The 23,046-nt window shown below is 40.0% G+C and overlaps 1 protein-coding gene across 12 annotated transcripts in view; it reads right to left on the bottom strand.

Annotated features, from left to right (window-relative positions):
* cacna1g (calcium voltage-gated channel subunit alpha1 G) overlaps positions 1-23,046 on the bottom strand; it is a 320,435-nt gene that overhangs the window by 22,726 nt on the left and 274,663 nt on the right. For 9 of the 12 annotated variants that reach the window (XM_087845313.1, XM_087845309.1, XM_087845318.1 and 6 more), the window contains 3 exons: positions 10,058-10,209; positions 5,982-6,091; positions 3,980-4,113 (listed from right to left, as the gene is read on the bottom strand). In XM_087845313.1, the coding sequence (XP_087701439.1) occupies positions 3,980-4,113; positions 5,982-6,091; positions 10,058-10,209 (396 nt within the window). The remainder of the gene's footprint in view (positions 1-3,979; positions 4,114-5,981; positions 6,092-10,057; positions 10,210-23,046) is intronic. The other 3 variants (XM_087845314.1, XM_087845311.1, XM_087845316.1) reach the window with 1 other exon arrangement.

Below are 23,046 nucleotides of genomic sequence, written 5' to 3'. Positions count from 1 at the left end.
CATAAACAGCTTGATAATACTTACTAAAAATTAGTAAAACTTACAGCAAATTAAAACTTAGTCAATATCCTCACTGTTAATGAAATAATAATAATTTTTACTACCTTCAGTTTTCAGTTTTATTTGTCATATGCAAGTTAGCACAGGGTCAACATTGCAATGAAATGTGTTTGACGAGCAGCAGTCACTCAGCAGCATGATACAGTAGGAGAAAATATAATAAAATATAATAAAATAAAATAATAAAATAATAGAAAAATAGTAAGGAGCAAAATATTAGAGAGACATGGTAAAAGAGAAAAGATGACTAAATATATATGTATCTATAAATATAAATATATGTACACTAGTGATTAAATAAGAAAATCTTGAAAAGAAATATGACGGGAGGGCAGATGGGATATTGCACAGGAATGAGCAGCAGAAAATTACAGTATTGCACTTTTAAATATAAATATCAATAACAATAAAGTGAAGTGACCAGTGCAGATTAAACAGAGTACTTGTGAAGCTGCAGGGTAGCTTCTGAGTGCTGTGTTGTGTGTGTTTAAGTGTAGTGGTTGAGGTGTATGGCTTGGTGGTAAAAACAGTTTTTAAGTCTTGTAGTCCGAGCAGACAGACTCCTGTGAACTACTTTAAACAGTGGGTACACTGTAGTCATACACTGTAGTCATACACTGTAGACCATGTCCATAAAGGTGGACATGGTCAGTGCTAAAGTGGACAAGAAAATATCCCCCACCACCCTGAACTGTTGATACGAGGCAGGATAGATCTATGCTTTCATGTTGTTGTTTAAGTCAAATTCTGATCCTACTATAGACTCATCAGGGTATGGAAGGATTTCCAGTCTTCTGTTGTTCAATTTTGGTGAACCAGAGGAATGGCACCTGGTGTAGTCTTCTGCTGCTGTAGCCCATCTGCTTCAAGGTTTGTGTGTTGTGCTTTCAGAGATGCTCGTCTGCAGACCTTGGTTGTAATACAGACTTCTTTTTGTTAGTGTTGCATAATTGTATTAGCTCGAAGTGGTCTGGCCATGCGCCACTGACATCAACAAGATATTTATGCACAGAGAATTCCCGCTTATTGGACAGTTTCCCTTTATCAGACCATTTTCTGTAAACCCCAGAGATGGTTGTGCAGGAAAATCCCAGAAGATCAACAAACCACCCAACCATCGTCCACCAAAGCCACATCATGCTTAAAGCCACTTAAATGACCTGTCTTACCTATTCTGATGTTGCCATGTGATTAGCTGATTAGATATGTGCATTAACGTAAAAATAGATGTATAGTCCTGCTAAACACAAGATGAATAATCTAAATAAGCATCAATAGAATCACAGTGCTATCGTGATCTCTTTTAAACTGGGAAGAAAACATGTTATGGAATAATAAGAGATTTTTTTTATCTATATCAATTACTCACATATTAACAAAAAAACGTAAACATAGGACACAAAAAGGGAAATCCCACATTTGCAAAAAAAATTTACTTTTATTTTAACCACACACTTTTAACCCGCACTGCCAGACATCTGTTAGCTTCAATATATTAGCTCAGCTAACATGACACATATTCCAGTGAGAAACACTTTTCTCTGAATAATTATATGGCCACTAATGATGCATTTACCACCGAAAGGCATCTGTCTGCACCTCAGCTGCTACCACTGAAACATCTAAACATATGCCAGACAGATTAGCAAAGCGCTGACCATAACTTGATAAACATTACATCCATTAATCAGCTGTAAAGACAGCCTTGAAAACATAGTAACAGTTCAAACTGCCTCAAGGTGATTTTTCCAAAACAATCTAACTTTATAATTTTCTGGTGTAATCACTCGAGCTACAGTAACTAATGACTCCACAGCGTAAACTAGAAAGACACGACATAACAGATATTTCCTTGTTATTTTGCACTTTAACACATACTTTCAATATAAATGTCAAAAGCAATTTTTAAAAGGATTGAGTACTGTCAACTTCAACTACTTTACAAATTAAGTAGGCGTGTGTTTTGAATCATGGATTTGACCATGAAATTGCTAAGAGGGATAAAAGCTGACAACTAATCTTATGTCCATGTCTATTAATAGCATTTTGTGTGGGTGTGTTGTGCAAGTTCAAGGTTTGAAAGAGCAAAGCGTATGCACATAAGGTCATGTAAAATGCCACTCACTGTGGTAATGTTTTATTTGCCTTCATGTTAGGATTGCTAAGCTGTGACACCATGAGTGCAAGGGGTTGGTGGGTTGATGATTCTCAAGCTGTTGTCTCACTGCTTATGGTGAGTGAGTTGTTACTTTTTGCCATATAGTAAAATAATAAGCAATAAAAGTATGAGGAAGTTTTTTAAACACATCATTTATTGGTGCCTAAACCAGTGTAATTACAGTTTTTGTGAAATGAAAAAAAAAAAAAGTAAATATTGACTAATAAATATTGAATTTTGTTAAAAGTCAAGAGTGTGTTAGGGTGCTTATTTTTTCATTATGGTAATTTAATCCAATTTGAAGTGAGTTTAATAGTTCATTTTATAAAAACGGAAAATACTTGAGCTGATTTAATCTGCACTTTAATCTAATCAAAAGGTAATGTAGTAAAAATCTCATCGTTCAGGCTGAAGTTCAGGCTGAAATGAAATGAAAGCAAGTCTTCAGTGGCTGAAAAGAATCCAATTGACCAAACAGTTCTCTGGAAAATAGCTTCACCATTCCTGGAAGATGCATCAAACCTCTGCTTGGATAGTAGGAAGGAAAAGTTTTTTCAACAGTTTCTGAAGTTTTAGAGCATCAGTAATAATTTATAATTAATTAATTTATAATTTCTAAGACATTTCTTCCCCAAATTTTCTTTGTTAGCTGTAAGCACTTTTATAACATTGTTATTGTTCTATGAGCATGATTATCCTAAACCAGGACACCTATTTGTACTTGTGGACTACATGGTCGAAGCCTACATTCTGTTTTAAACATTAAATGTAAAACAACACTTAGTTTTAATCCATCAGATTCTCCTGTGTCTGAGTTGTGATACTGATTAGTCTGTTAACTTACACAGCTGGAATTTCTGCCAGCTTTTCTGTGCACAAAGGACACACATCTGTCTCACTCACAGCGTTGGACAGAAAACAAACCACCTTTTGATTCCACTGCTGACAACATGTGAATTTAATCTAGCTAACTCAGATTCCTGCTCAATCTGATTATGAGAGGCATGCTGATGCCAGACAGAAAGACTGGACCCATCAAATACACACAGACAAACAAAGCAAAAAATGTGTCGGCTGAGCGACAACGATTAATCACGACTTCCATGCTACCTAATCGCTGCACATTCAGTGTTTGGACCAAACAGACAAGCTCCCGTTCTGCATGTCTTAGCTCCTCTTTCTCTCATCTTCCTTCCTTTTGTTTCCTCTCCTCAAGCCTTCAGGTAAAGCCTCTTATCTCTCCTATCTTCCAATAATCAGCCTGAACCTCTTTTACTCTGCACGCCTATTTCACTCCTGACTTCATCTCACCTTCTGGTAGTCTATTTTAAGGTCAGAAGTCATTCATCAATCCAATCTCTTTCCTTTATTTCTCTTTTATTCTTACATCTCTTTCATCCTTCTTTACTGTACCCCATCCTCTCCTTAGCTTCTTGCAGCTTAGTTCACTTACTGTCACAGTGTGTTTTGGCTCTCTCACACCCTAAGCTCACTTTCCTCACCCTGTGTTTTTCTCTCCCTTCGCTTCTTCTCAGTTTGTCAGCTGACTGTGTGTCTCTGTGCCATCTGGTCGGCTCACAGCCTGCCCGAACCATGCTGAGATCTGCCATGCAAAAAATGAAGAAAGGGGAGTCCCGGGGATGTGTGTTTTACATCATCTTCAAAGTACAGCACCTTGAAAGAGTTTGCTGTGCGTTGGTGTCTCACACTGTGTAAGGGTCGAGGGTCAGGGGTCGGGGGGGGGGGGTGTCAGTATCATACCTCGAGCAATCCTCAGCACTCTCATGATGCGAATGATGGTAGGGTTGATGGGCAGGGAAGCGTTGACCTCAATCTCCTCCAAAGTGATGCCCATGATGGACAGCAGCACGATGGCCAGATCCAGCTGGTTCCACCTACACGCCAACACAACCACACACAGACGTACACAAAACATACTCATCAGCACCAAACACAGACTTGGGTTAGTTGTTTTCACTGAAACCTCGGATAAATGTGATTGGCTGCAAAAATGGACTCAAACAAATCACCCATATGTGAGTCATTTCCACCATCACACAAGTGTGAACTCCCGTCATATGAAGTGGACTTCAGTCAGAACTGAGTCACAGATCTGATGACTTTGAACTTTAAGAAATCGACAACAGTCCAACTCAGAACTGCAGTCTTATGTTTTTGACTGAGTAAGTTGGAGTGCTTAGAGGAAACACTCCAAATTTGACATCACAATAGTAAGAACTCCACCACAATTCTGCCCAGACAGAGACAGAGATGGTCCCTTATTTAGGAGAACTTCAACATGGATAGAAAATGGATAACGCTAAGGACGAGTCCTGGGTACAACACAGCTTTCATGGCCTTTTTTAAGTCTACAGTGACACTCAAAAGATTCTGTATAATGTATCACCTCAGTGTTCCAAAGCTTTAGTCATGCATATTTAACTAATCAAATAACTCATGAAATTTAGAGACGGATCATTTTCTCCATGACAGTGAGAGCGTGCTGACTATTTTAAGTGCTATGAGGAAAGTTTAAAAAGCAGCCACGATGTGATTCCAGTCACATAGGCATGGTAAATGGACTGGTTCTTATATAGCGCTTTTCTACTCTGTCCGAGCACTCAAAGCGCTTTATACAGCTAATTCATTCACCCAATCACACAAGCACTTCTAAGCTTAAGTGCTAAGTATCTAACATTCGTACACATTCACACTCCGATGGATGCATCAGAGAGCAACATGGGGTTAGTATCTTGCCCAAGGATATTTGGCATGCAGATTGGAGCAGCCTGGGATTGAACCACCGACCTTCTGGTTAGTGGCTGATCCGCTCTGCCACCTGAACTACAGCCACCCCATAGTGCACAAAATGTTCAGACATGACCAGTTTTGAAGTTGCTGTTCAATAAACAACAAGTCTGGAACAAAGTGAACGTATAAAACCTGAAGACAGAGGTGGGTGGTCGCAGTAACCTGGTTATTGCACTGCTTTTTATTCTATTGTTTCTATCCATGTGAGGCTTTGACATTTAAATCCACATATCCCTACATCTACTCAAACTGCATTAATCAATCCGCCTGAAATTATATATGTATTTTTAAATTAGTTCAGGGTTTTTTTTGGCTAAATGCTGCTGTACTTGGAAACAGCCTGATCATATGTGCAAAAATAAAAGGTTGTGGACTGAGCTGTTATTAAACTGGGCTGTTGCCAGACGTGAAAAGGATAATGGTCTTTCTCTGGCGAACGGGACAGACATCGTGGACTCCTAGGTGGTCAGCTCTGGTCCAGAAACACAATGTCTCCACTGAAGTGTGTGGGTTTAGTGGGTGTATTTCTTTATATGCAACATGTGCCAGTATGCAGCAATGCTGCTGGGATTGTGTTTGTGTATTATTGTGTGGTTTTCACCAGAAAGCCAGAGATTTCAAAGCTATGAAATCATCTAAGGCATTTGTGTTTTATTGGTGTTTAACAAGGCTGTTTGTATTCATGCAGGCCTCTCTGAGAACCAGTCGCTGGAGCACCTTAGAAAAAGCTCATTTAACTTCTCTGAACGCTGCCTCAGATTTTCTACATGACTCACAATTTAAAGACAAGTGCTTGCAACCACTAATCTACTAAAATATCACATCCACCCCAATTGTTAGAACCGAAAAACAGGAGGCAAATGTTTCTTTAGAATCTCAGTTTTTCTTTGTGTCAGTGTAGGAAAGTTCAACATGACACGTCAGGGAACTTGCGAGCGATTTATATACTGACTTGTCCTTGAAGAAGCGTCGGAAGCCGAAGGCAACCAGCTTGAAGACCGACTCCAGCACAAAAATGAGAGTGAAGATGTAGTTACAGATCTTCAGTGCTTCATCCAGCTCCTGAGAGAAATGATCAAAAAAAAAGTTACAGATTCATAAAGTGCAAAAGTATCCATTTTAACAACTCTGTAAAGCCGGCATTAAATTTTCTCTCTTACTCCACCATGGCGATCTGTGGTTTTCATTATTTATCGAAATGTGCTGAAGCTGCAGAGAAAACCAATGAAATGATCTCACCTCGCTGCTATCTTTTTCATATTTTAATGGGAAAACACTGATTTAAACTGAATGGCTTGTTATGCTGCTTAGTTTTGCAGCTTAAATAAAGCACGTTCATGCTTTTTTAATCATAAAATCTAAAGGGTCCATAATGCAAAGGCTGTCCTTTCTTCAGAATTAGCCATTCCATGAATAGATCACACCATCCCCTCTGTTCCTCCCTCATTCTCCATGAAAAGCCCATTAGAATCAAAGTGGCCATTTCTCCTTCTTTCTTTTTTTTTTTGCTGGAGGGAGAATTCACATTTCCCATCTGCATGTAAAAACTGACCTTTAACAGAGAGCTTTGGAGGGAACTGGTCATCAGGAGGGATTGGACTAAAGTCTCACTGGTGGCAATTCATACACTAACAGTTGGCACCAGTTTGTGATAAATCCCTTGATGCCAGCCATCTATTATTTTCTATTTTCTACAATTTGTTCTACTTTAAAAGCAGTCAGAGACCATTGATTGATTCCTGCAGGAAGATTTTACACTTATTACAACATGTTATGCTAGCACTCTTTGTTGACATATCATACTCCCAAGTAGTCTCTTATTCAAACCAAATATATTCAGTTCTACCTAACATTATTTAATATCTATACTCAGCAATTCTATCTAATAACAATTTTACTAATAATGCTGTTGTACAAGATAAACAAACAAAAAACAAATTCCAGATTTTCTACCAAAAGGCATTTTAGCAAACCTCTTACTCTTCCCAGAGATGCTGCACTGTATCGGCCACCATCTGTTGTGCTAAACTTTCTATCCTACCCAATAACACTGTTCAGTCTTACTGCCTTCTAACAAACAACATTCTGTTTCTCTTAAGGGTATCCGTTGGTACAACCTTCTGTTGTACTAAAAAGTAAAACCCCCACATTCTACCCAAAAAGCTTCTAATCTGACACCAACGGTTCCTTGAAAACATCATTCAGTTTAACCAATCACTGCTCTAAACCACCAAACCTTCTATTGTACCTTAACATATTCTCTAGTACCTACTGACAGAGATCAGCTTTATATGGTTAGTTCCATAAATGTTTGGACAGTAACTCAGTTTGTGACCACAGTAGATTTTTAATCAAATGATAAAGATGCGACCTCAGGGTTGTCACGGTCAGGTGCGAAGAGAAAGAGGACCCAAATGCAGTACTCGCAGATTTATTATAAGTTTGGCTGAACTGTGGTAACTGTTTAGAAATTACAGCTGTTTTGACATGTGGTACCCCATTTTCAGAAGCTCAAAAGTAACTGAACTAACTAGCATTATTTTAAATGTAAGGACTCTCTCCGCACTCGGATGAAAATCTTTTGCAACGACAGAGAGCACAGCTCTGTATACTGTAGAACTCATCCTGCTTCTCCTGGTAACGTCACATTATCAATAGACAATAGTGGCTCGCTTCCAAAGGCAGCCTCCACCGTGTTTGACAGATGACGTATTATGCTTTGGATCATGAGCTGTTTCCCTTCTTCTGAATCCTTTTCCCCCAACATAATTTCCCTTTCATCTATACAAATTATATATACACATATACTAATCCCATGGGGAATTAGTCCTCTGAATTTAAGCCACTCACTCAGTGAAGCAGTGGGCAGCCATTGTGTAGATATGGTACGAATTTGAACCCCTGACCTTTTGATCATGGGGCAAACAGTCTACCTACTGAGCTGCCTGTCTGGCAGCACAGTTTCATGGTGGTTGCCACTGTTGCCTCACAGCAAGAATGTCCTGAGTTCAATTCCACCATCAGGCCAGGGTTTTTCTGTGTGTGGAGTTTGCATGTTCTCCTTGTGTTTGTGTGGGTCTCTCCAGGTACTCCAACTTCCTCCCACAGTCCAAAGACATGCAGTTAGTGGGGTTAGGTTAACTGGCCCATAGCAGTGAATGTGAGTGTGAATGGTTGTGTCTATGTCTTTGCCCTACGACAGACTGTCAAACTGTCCAGGGTGTACCCCGCCTCTCACCTTAAGACAGCTGGGATAGGCTCCAGTGACAGAACTGTGTTGGCTGTTTTAGATGTTTTCTTCATTGTAAACCCTTTTATATTTACATTTATGAAGGTGTCTCTTCATTTTAGGGTCGACAATGATATGCCCACTCAAGAGTGTGCTTGACTTTGACAGATGTTGTGAAGTTGTTTTTCTTAACCATGGAAAGAATTCTGTCATCATGTCCTTTTTAAAAAAATGAACTAGTTGATGATTTGGTGACTCCTAAAGTTTTTGCTGTCTGTTTATTGGTTAATTGTTTTCAGCTTTAAGATAGCCTCTCTCACTTTCTCTGGACCTGGGCCTCACATGCCCGTGAACCTGCTTGTCAATCAGTTGCCTCAGAAACAATGTAAAATGGGGTAACATGCATAAAAATGGCTATAATTCATCAACAGTTAATGCAAGGCTTTTATTAAATCCCTGAATTAAAGTTAAAAGTTGAAATTTGATTGTTTGATCTAAAATCCACTGTGATGGCAATCAGAGGCAACAATTCAAACATTATATTGTGGTACTAGCCAGATATTTAGAGAGTTCAAAAACAACTTCAATTTAGGGCTCATGTAATTTTTTACTGTCTACTAATATTCTTAGCATGTTGCTAGGATCTAGCTTCCTGCTCTACATTTTCATATACCATGCCTTACAATACCCTTATCCACCCTGTAATGCAATCCTATGCTTTTGTTGACTCTCCATTGATATCTGATGCATCTTGCTAAATACAACTTTATCCACTCAGTCATATTTATTTTTTCAAAAATCCACTTTAGTTTGTTGTTGGCCAACAATGTGATACATAAAGTGATGGACTCATATTTGAGTGTTGGAGAAATCCCAGCTGGCAAAGCCTGATGCCTGATGGTGATTAAAATATAGACTATAAATCCCAAGAATCCATAACCAGACCTCAGTGATTCTCAGGATACATATAATTACCTTTCTTTAATGGATTGGATCTGGGCTAAACCTGGTTACCTTAATTCTCTACAGTTTGGAGCATTATTTAAAGTCCTTTAATATGACTTTTTTCTTTTCACTGATTGTCCAAAAATTCAGTATTTATTGTTTTGACCTCCCTCTATAGTTTTCCACTGCCTTTCTAGCCAAGCTTTTTACAGTTCTTATCTAACTTTCATTTGTTTTCCCTGATGACCTTATCCCTCTCTCAGCCTTGTTCAAAGAACTGGTGAGGCGGATTTTTTTTCATTAGTATTTTATTATCGTTGGAAAGGCTTGTTCACCTGACACTGTCTCCTAAAGCATTCAAAGCTATAAACCTCATGTTCCTGGAAGCCTGAACTAGAATTCCAATAACATTTGTTTTTAGACGCCACTGACCTGAAGATTAAGGAATGGAGTGTCTAACAGCCAACGTGCGTTGCCAATAATCAGCTTTTTATATTATTTTCATGGCAGAAAAACTTGAAAGAATTGGCAAAATTTGAAGAATTAGACTCCTGACACAACAAAAGAGCGTGCATTTGTCTGTAACTGTAGGACTATGAGAAGCTGCACTGTATTCATTATATCAACTGAAGTGACTGATATGAGATGGTAATTAAAAACCACTCATGGAAAAAGAACATCCAAAGGAATTTTTAATATTTAACATTAATATGTTTTCATTTATATTCATATTAATATTCAAACATAGTGATTTTTTTAGATTGACATGTAAACAGATTGGTAAAACTTTTTTCTCTCTTTTTTCCCCCAAAGGACTGAGCCAAGCCAGCATCCTGTTTTCCCAAACATCTGACCTTAGGCTGCTGATAGTGCTCCATTGACATGGTGATGACGTTGAGGCCTATTACGATGGTGATGAACAGGTCCAGGTAGTGGCTGGTGCACATCTTGTGGATGAGAAGGCGGGTGGGGGAGTAATCCGAGTAGTAGGGCTTACTCTGAGCTTCTGTTGGAAGTGGGAAATGGTTGGGGGGAGTTGGGGTGAAGGCAGGGGTGAGGAGGAGGAGGAGGAGGAGAAGGAGAAGGAGGAGGCGGTGATGTTCAGAAAGTGAGACAGGAGGTTTTACACTGGGACAACATACAGTAGAGCTGCTGTGTTGAGGACTGGAGTCGACGAAGCCTTGTTTTAAAGGAAAGTTGTCAGTGGAACACGAGTGCATTAAAGTCACTCACAATGGCTGACTCCCATTACGAATATGAGAGTATGGGAAGAGATGCAAAAAGAGAAGGCCGATCAGATAATGAAAAGAGAGAAAGAGAGACTACAGCCAAGCGCTCCTCTGGTCTGGAGTCACGACTAATCAAATCAGGTCCCCTCCCCTCTGATCAAATTTTCTTTTCTTTCTCTCTTGCTTTCTGTCTTTCTTTAAATAACTCTCCCCTGACACGATAAGAGACAAACAGCAAGTGCTCAACGTGGGTTTGAAAGAGAAACTCCAGGGAGGCGGCTGCTGTCGGGCTATTCCAGGTTGGAGATGTGGCCCTCTCGCCCTCTTTCTCCCTGATCATCACGTGACACGGCCTCTCCTTATCGCCTCAGCTCCCCTCCTCTCAGGAGAAGAACATTAACGCATTAGGAAACTTTTCCATACTCATCCATCACTTCATTCCTCACCCCTTCCTTTTTGTTCAGAGAGGATGGATGGATGGATGGATAGGCTGGGAGTCAGGGTGAGGAAGAGAGAGAAGACTCATTCCATCTATCACCCTAACACTCCATCAGTGAAGGAGAGGCTCTAGGTCACACGAGTAAAGGGATGTAAAAGGGAACACACACATTAAAAAAAATCCTTTGGGTGTTGTCACTCCCTGTCTACCCAATTAACTGTGACTGCAGCTGTGCTGAACTCAGACTATTCCCAGTGTGTATGTGTGTGCCATTCATGGTGTGTGCCTACAGGGTTCCCTATTGAATTAGGAAAACCAGTATAGAAAAAAGACACACATATCTATCTATCTATCTATTGGAATCAAGATGTGTATTTATGATATAAAATTAAGCAGGTGCAAAGTTATAAATGTTGAGCTCCATCTATCCCACTGCATGCAGTATTCAAATTTGTATTTATTGCGGTCAATGTCAAAACCTGTGATTGGCTGCCCTTCAGAAACTTTGAGTGTGACTTGACAAAAGGGAGGAAGAACTTGCTCATTTAGATTTAAACTAAAATGATCGCACGTTCGAGTACTGCTATCTTTGACTTGAGCTATTTTTCCCAATTAAATACAAACAAAAAACACAAATCTAATTAAAATATAAGAGTGTAAACAACACAGTCAGCTAATGGCCTCCTCAAAACTGACTGCAGGCACAAACACATCAATTAAAGGCTGGATAAAATGAGCTCAAGTGGAGGAAACCGCCTACGCTATAATTACGCGTGGCATGCCTTAGCATTTTCGCTGCGTTATCTTTAGCGATACAACAAAGGGAAGCGGTCAGACTTATCGATCTGATGTAAGTGCTCCTTCATAGCAGCAAAAATGCTGTTTGCATTAATTAATTACAGCTAAAACATGTGAATAAGTGAAAATAAGTGAAAGAAATGCCACTTTTCACTTCCTATAAGATTTGATGTCCTCTCTTACATCAAAAGCTCTTACAGCTTTTGATGTAAGAGTTTTGCGTGGGAGGTTGTTCATTTCACTGACAGCACGCTAAACAAAGACTAGGAGAGTTGCAGCACCTGGAATTAAGGATCAAGTCTAATGCTTCTGTTAAAAATAGAAATTCAGAGTAAAGCAATGATGTGATATGTCTAATCTATTATTGCTTCTATTGGTGGAAACAGTGCTGTGGGGATTTATCGTTAAGGCCTGGCTTCATTTGCAGGTTTATTTACACTTTTCTATCTGTGCAAGATGATCAGTTTACTGACATTCCACTCTTATTTAGAAAGGTCAGTTGGTGCTCACCAGTCAGCTTGGCTCCTTCCCATTTAGTAGTTTCATGTGTGGCAGTCTTAAAGAAAGCCCTCAATGCCGTTCTGCTGTCATTCAAGATGGTGGACTTCGACGGAGGATGAGGAGAAAGCTGATTTTTATTTCTTTTATTTATTTAATAAAGCATGGACACATGTTTTTTTGCATGCTCAACAATGCAAACAACGGTCCTCCACTGAGCATGAAGAGGTCAGAAGTCTTACTTACAGACAGGGATCGAAAACTAAGAGGCTAAAGGGTCATGCCCGAAAATATGTCCCTAAATCGACGATATTTAAACAAGTTAAGGTGTTTGACTTTTAATAGTTTCTTCCTGAAAACTTTTGTTTATGCCACATATGATAAGTCAGATTCATGGGCACAGAACATTAAGAAATAAAGCCTGCCTCTGATAATAAACCTGCTTTGTTGTCTTTGGTGCTGTCGAGGTAAATAACGGAGAGTTGAAGACTTGTTGAGGTCTGAACTCTACCGAGTGCCTTCAAGTGAACTCATTCTATATTTGTGCTCCAGTTCATCTTCGCTGAGAGCCAATTTTGTGCCCGCTGGTAATTATTGATATTGACAGCAGGAGCGATGAACCTGAATGTCAGTGGTGCAGGCAGAACCGCAGGGGCGGCCAGCGGTGGAAGTCTGACCGCAGACATGTGCGTGCCAGACAGTGAAAACGATGTGGCTTCTGGTGTGAGCGGTCTGGCTTTTCAAATTAATGTGCTAACACAAGCTGACGCGCTCCTTTCACCTGCTTTGCTTTTGCAGCAGGACGGCACCTGGAATTATCTCCGCACCAACATTTCCTCGTCTTGTCTGCGACTTTTTACATATATATTTATATATATAAACGCCCAAACTCTTATGGATGTTTCGGCACTTGGCCTCTGAGTAGACAGTGATAAAGCAGATGTAAAATGTCTGGGACACATGCTTTTTGTAACGGGGCTTTGGGTATGGCCCTTGTGGGGACGCAACAGCTTAGTTCATTCACTGGGAGTTTGCATTTACGAGCTCGTCCATCATCATATTTTTACGCTGCTCTACTTACCGTCTGCAGGTGCACTGCTGGCTAAGCCAGACAGACACACACACACAGAGGAGCAATACTTTCGCTTTACCACCCCATCTCCTATATCCTCTCCTCTCATTCATTTAGATATTCTGCATAACATGTTGTTTTTTTGTCCTACTGTCCTATTTACATTCCTTTAGAGTAAAGAAAAAGTTTACTACACCATAGCTAAAGTTAGCTAAAGCTTGGCTCACTTTCCTCTCCCTGAAAAAATTATCTGAGGAAGTAAGTGAGCACTGCCCTTAACATTATGGATGTGGCAGCAAGGGCAAGGCCCAACAGGAGATATGTGGATAAGGGAGAAGAAAGTGAGGGACATAAACCATTTGGCTAAAACTCAACTAGTCTCTGGAGGAGCATAGCGAATGAAGTGTGAGAAGAGAAGGTGAAAGTTTAGGGAGCCAAATTACACTGGCTGCCCCGGCTCCCCTGCCCTAACTCCCTGCTGCTCTTTTCGCCTCCACTGGAGAAAAAGAAAGCTTCTCCTTAATGAGGAGTAGAGCTCACGCAATTATTTTTTCCTCCCCTAAGCCAGCTGGGCTACCAAAACATTCAGAGGAATGGAAAATGATTTTGCTTCGGCTCCCACTTTCGCTTCCTCTGTCTCCACTTCACCTTCTCCTTGCACGTCCTTCACTGATGTGGCAGGTGGAGCCTCCTCTCTGAGCTTTGAAAGGGAATGAGGATGAGCGCAAATGCACAGAGGGGCCGTGACCGACCGCCCGTGAAGGTCCCGGCATCTGCTCTTTGCGCTTCAATCATCATTCGCGACACCGCTTTTGTGTGAAAGTGTAACAGGACCAGCCAGGGCAAAAGGGGCAGGGACTTAGAGTTTCTTATGCCTGCTGTTCTCCCTGTTAGGTTAAAAATGAACCCTGAAAATGCTGGGGGTTCATACAGAATAAAACTTTACAATTATTTCAACTTCAACTTCATTACTTTTACAGTTAATGTCCACCAGATCTGGCTGCATTAAGCTGCATCTTTGTCTTAGCTGAGCAGAGCACCAGTTGCCATTCAAATGGCTCCATTCATCCGTCTTTATGAGTTTTTGTTTTTTTTTTACCCCAAAATGTTATAATTTCATAATAATTTTAGTAATTTTTTTAGCCTGTCTCAGTTTCTTCTGTCTTATCATCATGTTATTGTTATTAATCTCTGGCTCTGATCCACAGTCTGTCTTTTGTCCTGTTTCCCTGAGTCTGGTTCTATTGGAGGTTTCTTCCTGTTAAAAGGGAGTTTTTCGTTCTCACTGACAATTTTTTTTTTATACTCAATTTATTTTTATAGCACTAAATTGAAACAGTCACCTAATTTATATTGGAAGTTAAAGACTCTACAATTATAAAAACCCCAACAATCACACAACCTCCTATGAGCGAGCACTTGGTGACAGTGGGAAGGAAAAACTCCCTGAGAGCAGGTGAGAGGAGGGAGGCAGGACAAAAGATAAATGTCACCCTTATTCAAGTTAGAGTATACACTGCCTTAGTACTTAGTACAGCCCTCAATACAACCTCCATCTCAAACAAGCTGTCTTAGTTAAGGATAGACGTTTGAGGTTTATCAGTGGCTACCAGGTTCTGAGGTCAACCAGTAGTTAAAGCACTACCCAAAAGCATTTGTTGGCACACTTAAAAGAGTAAAATACAGAAAATGAAAAGTATCTTAGAAAACAGGCTGGATGATGCTCCACCCCTGAAACATTTCCTGCATACACTACAAGAATGTAGCTCAGCTCGAATGCAGATCCACAATCCAGTGGACATTTGGCTTTAGGTTTACTTTAATGATTTTAAGTGCATCTAAAGGATATCTAAAAACCCTGCTGAAATTTTGCCCAAGGGTCTGTCAAACAGGAGGAAAAAACTCTTAGAATTAACAGGACATAAACAATTCCCTGTCCAAAAACAACTCAAAGACCAAGTTTTCCTCTTTATTTACTCACCTTCCCTTACTCACCATCTCCTTTGTGGGAGGTGGCATTAAAAAGATTAGGATTTTGGCCTGGCAGTTGCTTTTGGACGTGGCCACACTCAAAAACATGAAGGCATACATTTTCGAGGTGGTCTTGTTTTGGGAAATACAGACAAAATAAGGGTCCTTGGTTGTCGGACTGATGGTAAAGAACCCCATAGCACAGCACTATGGGTATCCTGTGACCGTGTGGGTGAGGGCAGGTTGGGTTTGATTGGATATGTGACGTATGGTTCTGGAACAAAAAGGGCCTAAAGTTTCTCAGAAGCTGGTGATCATGTGAGGGTGTCCTGAGTAAGCTGTGAGGTGGAAGGGATGCCGTGTCGACTACTCTCATGAAAAGGAGGCCTGACAATGAATCTGAAAACAATACGAGGCACTGCTCTGGCTTTGATTCATTGGTGTAATGGCTGCTGGATCGCTTCTCAATGTATCTGAAGGCTCTGTCAGACATTTACAGCTGATTGGAATAGTGGGATAAGGAGTGTGAATTGATATGGATGGAAGTAAAGGATGAGATGTAGGGATTAAAGTGGACTTAGAAGTTTGGAATGGGAATGGCTGTGAAAGGAAGAGCAGGACACGGGACTTAAAAGCAGCTACGATGCATTTTAAAGGTCGGAGGGAAATAAGTAACACAGTTATGGGGCAGGTGTTTGGGTGGATGCGGTGGCTGCTTTTATGCCCCTATCCTTCATGGTGAATGGTTCAGTAATAAACCTTGAGACTCAGCGTCTGCCGGAAAAAAATATGTCAACCGTCATTGTCAAGGACCGGATGTCCATTTTTGATATCCAGCAAACACTGAGTCTAAAAAAAAAAGAAAAAAAAAAGATTGTCAATATGAATAGTTACAGTCAAAAAAAGATTTAAGTGGAATTCCTGAATGCTCTGCTGTCCTGCTTAGAACATCAAAAGAGACAGGAAGCGACACAGTGGTGAGAAAAAGACAAAAACAGCGAAGGACGGAATTCGCATCAGATTTGAGAGCAGCGCAGAGGAACAGCAGAGCAAACTGAAAAGTCCAGAGGAGAAGAGGTAAATAAGAAAACATGACATCGTTCAAAATGACAGGGCATGGTAACACCCACTCGTGCCAGCACTCTTTAACACACCCACACTGACACACATTGTGCTGGTTCACATAGTAGACCGACACACCTTTCTGAGTCATACTTGAGCAGGATGGACCAATTGAAATGGGGGACTGAATGGTGAATGCAAGCAATTGGACAGAGTGAGTGGAAGGCGGAATAACAGGGAAAACGGTGAGAACAAGATACAGGACGGATGGGAAGCTTCATAATAGCATAATGACTGCGTTTAACCCTTCTTCCTTTACCTGCATTTGTGTTTATGTTGAGAGCGACAATATGCACAACAGCAAGACCTTGATTTTAATGTCTTCACCCTTTCTTGGGCGAAGGCTGGACTTGATATTTGATGCCAACTTTTTGTTTTTGTCTACACTTTCAGATAATATTTCGCGTTACAACCACTCATCATACAGCTGTAAACCACACAAAAGGCATCTCCATAACAGATCTGCTATACTTGCTAAAGACTGATACATACTTTAAGACAAGCTCTAATCTACTTTTAAGAACAGAAAGAAAAAGGTCCCATATGAAATGTCTGAGTAAGCTTTTACAACAACGCACTAGACACTGATAGACTGTGATTCCACTTGTTTTATTAAGCAAAAAGCCAAAAATCTCGCATGTTCCTGAATCAACAAGAATGCTAAAATCCTTCAGCGCTCCTGCATTTACGCAGAAATATGTACGCAAAATCTGAAAATGGAAAATAAGATTTAAGGTTGTCATTGACATTCCAATAGTTTGACTGAGGGATTATCAAGATTGTTACCATCAACGACTACATGCCATTTACTCTGTTTTAGTTTGCAAGAAACGTTTTTCTAATAGATTTTGGTTCATGAAAACTTGACAAATTTAACATTAATGACCAATCAGTGACATTTCTATCAGCTTCACACAAACTTGCTAAGCTAATTTACTAAACAAAGTTGGTGGAGATGGTATATGATACATATTATATTACACTGTATTTATGCTTTGAGTTAATCATCCTGATTACATCACTAAAAATCAAGGACCACACTGGGCTCTCCTTGGTGCTAAAAAAATTACAATTATTAGTGCTGTCAGAGTTAATCTCGTTAAAATGACATTAACGGCATAACTGCATTAACACGGCACATCTCCAGTAGCGAGTTAACGCGGATCAACCCATGAGTGGGGCTGCACAGCGCTAACGTGTTAACGAGCTAACCGTGCTAACGCGTTGACACTGTGCAGCCCCACGCACGGGGTGATCTGTGTTAACTCGCTAATGGAGATTTTCCATGTCAATGCGGTTATGGCGTTAATGTCATATTTTTTTTTGGGGGGGGGGGGGGGTTGGTACAGCTGGCCTTATTGTATTGTAAGTATTTTACAAGTTTCCTCCTTAGGACACACAATTTGGGGAGAAGAATATTTAAATGAATCATAAATGAGTTTGCAGCAGGTAGTTTACAGAAAATTGTTTCAAATTAATAATGCAAGAAAAAAAAACAGTTGCCAGAAGGATTTGTTATCAGAACAAACACGTAATAACTGCAGATGGGTAACTCAAAGCTATGAGTGCTGTGCCAAGGCTGGCTCTACCCCGCAGCTCTTTACTGAGTCTTGACACTGAATATCTGTGCTGCTTTTGATAGACTGCACTGGTCTCTGCATTGTTAGCAAATCACCTGCAGAACTCAAGCAGTTATGCTAACTTGCCCCACTTAGTACAATAAATCAGGTAAAAAGGTAGTGAATATTTTACCACCAAGTAGCTCATAACTACACAAAAGTGGAAAAATGTCACAAATATATTTCATCAAATGATGTTGTTTGACCCGGCCAAACATAACAATGAGCACGTGCAGCTCATGACACAGCTTTTGGCGTTCCAACTGAGTGTTTCTTCTTGACTACACTGCACACACACACACAATGGTTAAGACACAGCTTTTAGTTATGGCCCTCTGCATAAATAACTCTCCCCAGGAGAAATAAGAAAGAAAAAAAAAATCTGCCTCATGTCTCTTTCATCACTACATTCGGTGCAGCAGGGCAGCGCTACGATATTAGGCTGTCTGCCCACTCTGCTCCATGCTGCTCTCTTTTTGACATTTCTGCAGATAAAATATTCATGGAGAAAGTTTCCAACATGAAACATTCATAGTGAGTGTTGTTGGCGCATTCCCCTCCCCGCAGCTCCCACAAACTACTTACAGCTTTTCAGTCAACCTATGTAATTACTACAGGCTCTGTCAGAATAGTTGAAGCATTTATTAAAGTTAAAACGCTGCCTTCTGTGCAAATGAATGAACTTCATTAGTCATTCGATGCTTTTTGATGTTTGAGTTTGCATTCTCGCTTTTTTCAGTACATATCAATCATCCCTCATTCACACCACCACAAGCAGAGATTAATGAATATATGTAATATTGCACCAAAACAAATTAGCTTCATTCACTGCATCCTGGATGAGGTAACTTCAAAACATATTATTACAGTTTAGGATACTGCTCTAGGTAACACAGCGTCCAGTTGCTGCTAACCGCCAAAAGTTATGAAAGATTCATCGCATTTAACACTTCACTAAACACTGCTACTTACACCTTGTGGCATCAAACTTTTACACCCCTGAGGTGAATCTCTGGGATTTCTTGCCTGTCTCTCTGTCTTTCACTTCCTTCCCCCACATCCTGCTCCCCTCTGAGACTTTTTTTTGTTGCCTCTCTTCCTTCTCCCATTCACCCTCTCCCTAAAGTGCTGCAGTTATTAATTACATTTCTACAGCGATGGAATAGAAAGAAAGAAAGAAAGAAAGAAAGAAAGAAAGAAAGAAAGAAAGAGGGGCGATGTGAAACTTCTGTTCGATTCATCTCTGTTAGCGCTGACCCAGATACAGCTATGGATTGGCACCGGCTGGCTTTGTGTGGCTCCTTGTGTATATGTGTATGCGCGCCAAGCTAATAGATGAAGAAAGCTATTCATGGAATGTCAAGCTGCTTTGTGTACCCACGCTAATGTTTTTTGGATGTCACAGTGTATGTTTTTGGTGCCAGGGGAACCAACGTGAGAGGGGATGATCCCATTATCTTTGTGTTCTTGTTAACTGCTGGACGTGTGTCGACAGCAAAGATTAGCAGCGTGGCATAAGAATAAACTACCCAACTTAAGATGGTGAAGTTTTATAACTCGACATGAAGAATACAACAGTCATATTGTCCACATCAACCGCCTGCGCAGTTATCTGCAGCGCTGTGGGCACACTTTTTGCAAATAGAGAAACCGTTATATATGTGGGGAAGCAATGAAGCCCTGTCAAGTTTTCCCTTGAGATTAAAAACTTCCTCTGTGTGATGCTAAGCAAAATGTGTGTTTATAGTTGGTGTCAGAAGTTTAAAAAGCTGGAAAACTTTGTGAACCTTGATATACATTTACATGTATTTGGAGCTCAGTGAAAAAAAGCCTAAGAACTCAGTAGAGCAGTGCTCCCCAACTTTTTTTGCGCCACCGACTGGTTTATGTCTGACAATAAAGACACCGGCCTTTAAGGTGTTACGGATAAATACAACAGAATACAACCAGTACCGGTACAAAAAAAAGAAGATTTATTTAAAACACACAGGAAAAGACCCACGGAAACTGAGTTAACGATAAAAACGCTAAAGAAAATAACAATAACGATTGGTCCGGTACCAAATGACTCATGGACCAGTACCGCTCCATGGCCCGGGGTTTAGAGACCGCTGCAGTAGAGCATACTAATTACATTGGGTTTATTTTTATCACTTATTACTATATGTGACTTAAATTTATACAAAAAAATAAACATGAAATTCATTAATCTACATGGGGAAATATGAGCTTATTATAGGAATGTACGAGTGTTCACTATCCCGTCTTTAAGTGATGACGTGATGAACCCTGCTTACGGGCCCAAACTACCCTGCGTTTAATAAGGCTGTTGTGCTTTTATCATGTTTTAATGATTTGTATCTTGTTCTATTTAATCTCAAAAAGCCCCTAAAAACAGTCAGTGATCACTGTCGGCCTCTCTCGGTTTTTATTACCGCTGTTCATTTTAAAGCTCAGTTATTAAAACCCTACGATGTAACTACAGCCCAGCACATGCAGCAGTATATTAATGATTAACCTTGTATTGTGGATGCATTATCTCAGTTGTTCTCCTGACTGAAGTTTGGTCCGTTTACAGCATCCTGCCATGTGATTGCATTTGTCCTTAACCATTGGGAACGTTAACTTTTATCGAGTGGAAAAAAGTTAGCGTTCATCCTCCAGTTTCACTGTTTATATTATGCTAACATAGCTGTGTGCTAGCCACCACGTAGCACATCATTATATACCAGCTAGCCAAACTTCATTAACCCTACAAATGTCACTGCTGTTTAGTTTCTTGTCTTCATTTATGTTGGAAGTGATAGCAGAGCTGTACGTCTTAATTTGTTTCATAAATCCCTCAGTCAGAACATGGTGTGTTTCATTTAGGTGGAAACTAGCGAGCTAACTTCCTGCTAACTTCTAACTAAATTTAATAAATTCCGTTTTCATGGATGCCTGGATGTTAAACTTAATTGTTACACCTGGTAGAGCATCCACACTGATCATTTTATTAAAGATGACAGAATTTAGACAGTTTTTCAACTCAGTTATCCTGCGTGATCTTTTGACTTTGGGACCTGCAGCGGAGTTTGGGCCCAGACATTGCTAATGACATCAGATCTAATGACCGGATAAGGACAAAACTACTGGGCCATCAACACATCACACCCACAGGAACTGCTTAACCATGGAAAACCATGCAGTGAAGCTCCTGTTTTTATGCTGATGTTAACACAGTTGATTGAGGAACAACAAGGTTATTATGGTTAAGTAACACAAAACTAAAAATTACAACTAGATATGAACATTTTTTTTCGTTAACTAAAATAAAAACTAGATTTACTAAGGCAATCTGCTGCTAATGACATTGCATTTAGTTCACAGGATATATTAATAATAATAATATTAATCTGCCATGTCCCACAACACAAAGGTTAGTGGATAAACAGCATGAAAGTGTTGTTGTTGGGCTCAGAGTAGGAGGCTGATTTACAGAAAAGTATCAGCTGGCAATCAGCTCTTAAATATGCCAGTTTCCACAGCAACGTGAGACCACCAACAGAGATGGAAACGGCTCAAAACATATGTGGTCAGTGTTAAAATCATGCAATCCTATATCAAAAAGATAAAGTTGCAAAAAGGGACAGCTGTTAAACCTGACAGATAAACAGCAGAGAGTCAATGTGAAGGTATACAGATAGCCATGCTTGTGTGCGACTGTTTGCAGCATTCTGGGTTTATATTACGCTGTCCTGCACTTGTATTTCTTGATCAGCTCACTGTTTGGGGTGAGATGTGATGACAAGTGTGTTATGATAGAGTGAATTCATGTGGGGGCTGACCCAGCCAGAGCTGCTTGGGATACAGCGCGATCTGTTCGGCGTGTTTGGGAAGCCGAGGGCCATCTGTTAACACGACAGAACCACGGTTCCCTCAGACTTGACTTATAGCCGGAGTATGGTGTGCGCACACACACACACACACACACGAACACACAAACACATGCAAATTAAAAGTACGACTTTAAATTCTAGTCATAAACAGTTAGCATGTCATCACCTTACAAATTCACAACACATTCACCTTCAAATATTCAAATATACTGCAGCTTTCAAAGCTTTTCTCTAAACCGTGCCCGTTACTTTCCTCTCTACTCCTAATTACAACTTTTATTCTCTGTTTAGCCTCACAGAACTACACTTACACTGCACGGTCCATATTATGTGTATGTAAACACACTCAAATAATGCTAGAAGCAGATACTACAACAGAACAAGAAAATTATTGTTTCATTAAAGATATCTGTGTTCTACAAACTTACTGTGGATTTTACAATGATGCCTCTATAAGGATACATCTTTTTTTTCATTACTCTTATTTCAGCCATCATTACAGTTTGGTACATCACTTTTATATCACTTTAATTAATCTTTTTTCAAGATGTCCAAGACTTTTAGCTCCTCTGGTATCAGTTTAAACATCCTGTTTTAAAAGCCACCCGAAAGCCATGACAACAATACCCCATCATCCTTAAGACTGAGGGGTAAAAACGTCATCAAACTCTGGCCCGCGGGCCAGATTTGGCCCGCAGCCTAATTACATTTGGCCCGCGAAGCCATACCAAATTACTATTAGAGCTGGCCTACTGGTATTATACAGCTAATATATATATAGTTTAGTATTAAGCTTTGCTTGTTCCATATTCAGTTTTTCAGCAAAACGTGTTTGAGTCCATAAGAAAAGATTCATTCTTATATCTGGAGGAATAAATATATTTCAATAAATATTAACGTTGGCCCGCGACTTTGTTCCAGTTTTGAATTTTGGCCCACTGTGTATTTGAGTTTGACATCCCTGATCTAAGAGGAAGCGAATGTCTTGGGCTTTGTTTCATAGTTTCTGTTCTCATTGTTTAGCTTTTACTTTGTAACTCTATGATTTGGTTTGACCGCTTTCTTACAACTTCTGTGCAGTATAAGAAGGTAGCGTTTTGGTTCCTTGGTATAAAATATACATTTTAAACTGTATTACAGCAGTATTTTTGGTAGCTCTATAACATGTACAGTGGTAATGAAATGTAGCTATCTGGCTACTTCGAAGTATGGAATAC

Source organism: Neolamprologus brichardi, chromosome 8, assembly GCF_056152115.1.
Source record: "Neolamprologus brichardi isolate AB-2024 chromosome 8, ASM5615211v1, whole genome shotgun sequence".
Lineage (NCBI taxonomy): Eukaryota > Metazoa > Chordata > Actinopteri > Cichliformes > Cichlidae > Neolamprologus > Neolamprologus brichardi.
Note: the sequence above shows the minus strand (reverse complement) of the source record. Positions and strands in the feature narration are given on the sequence as shown.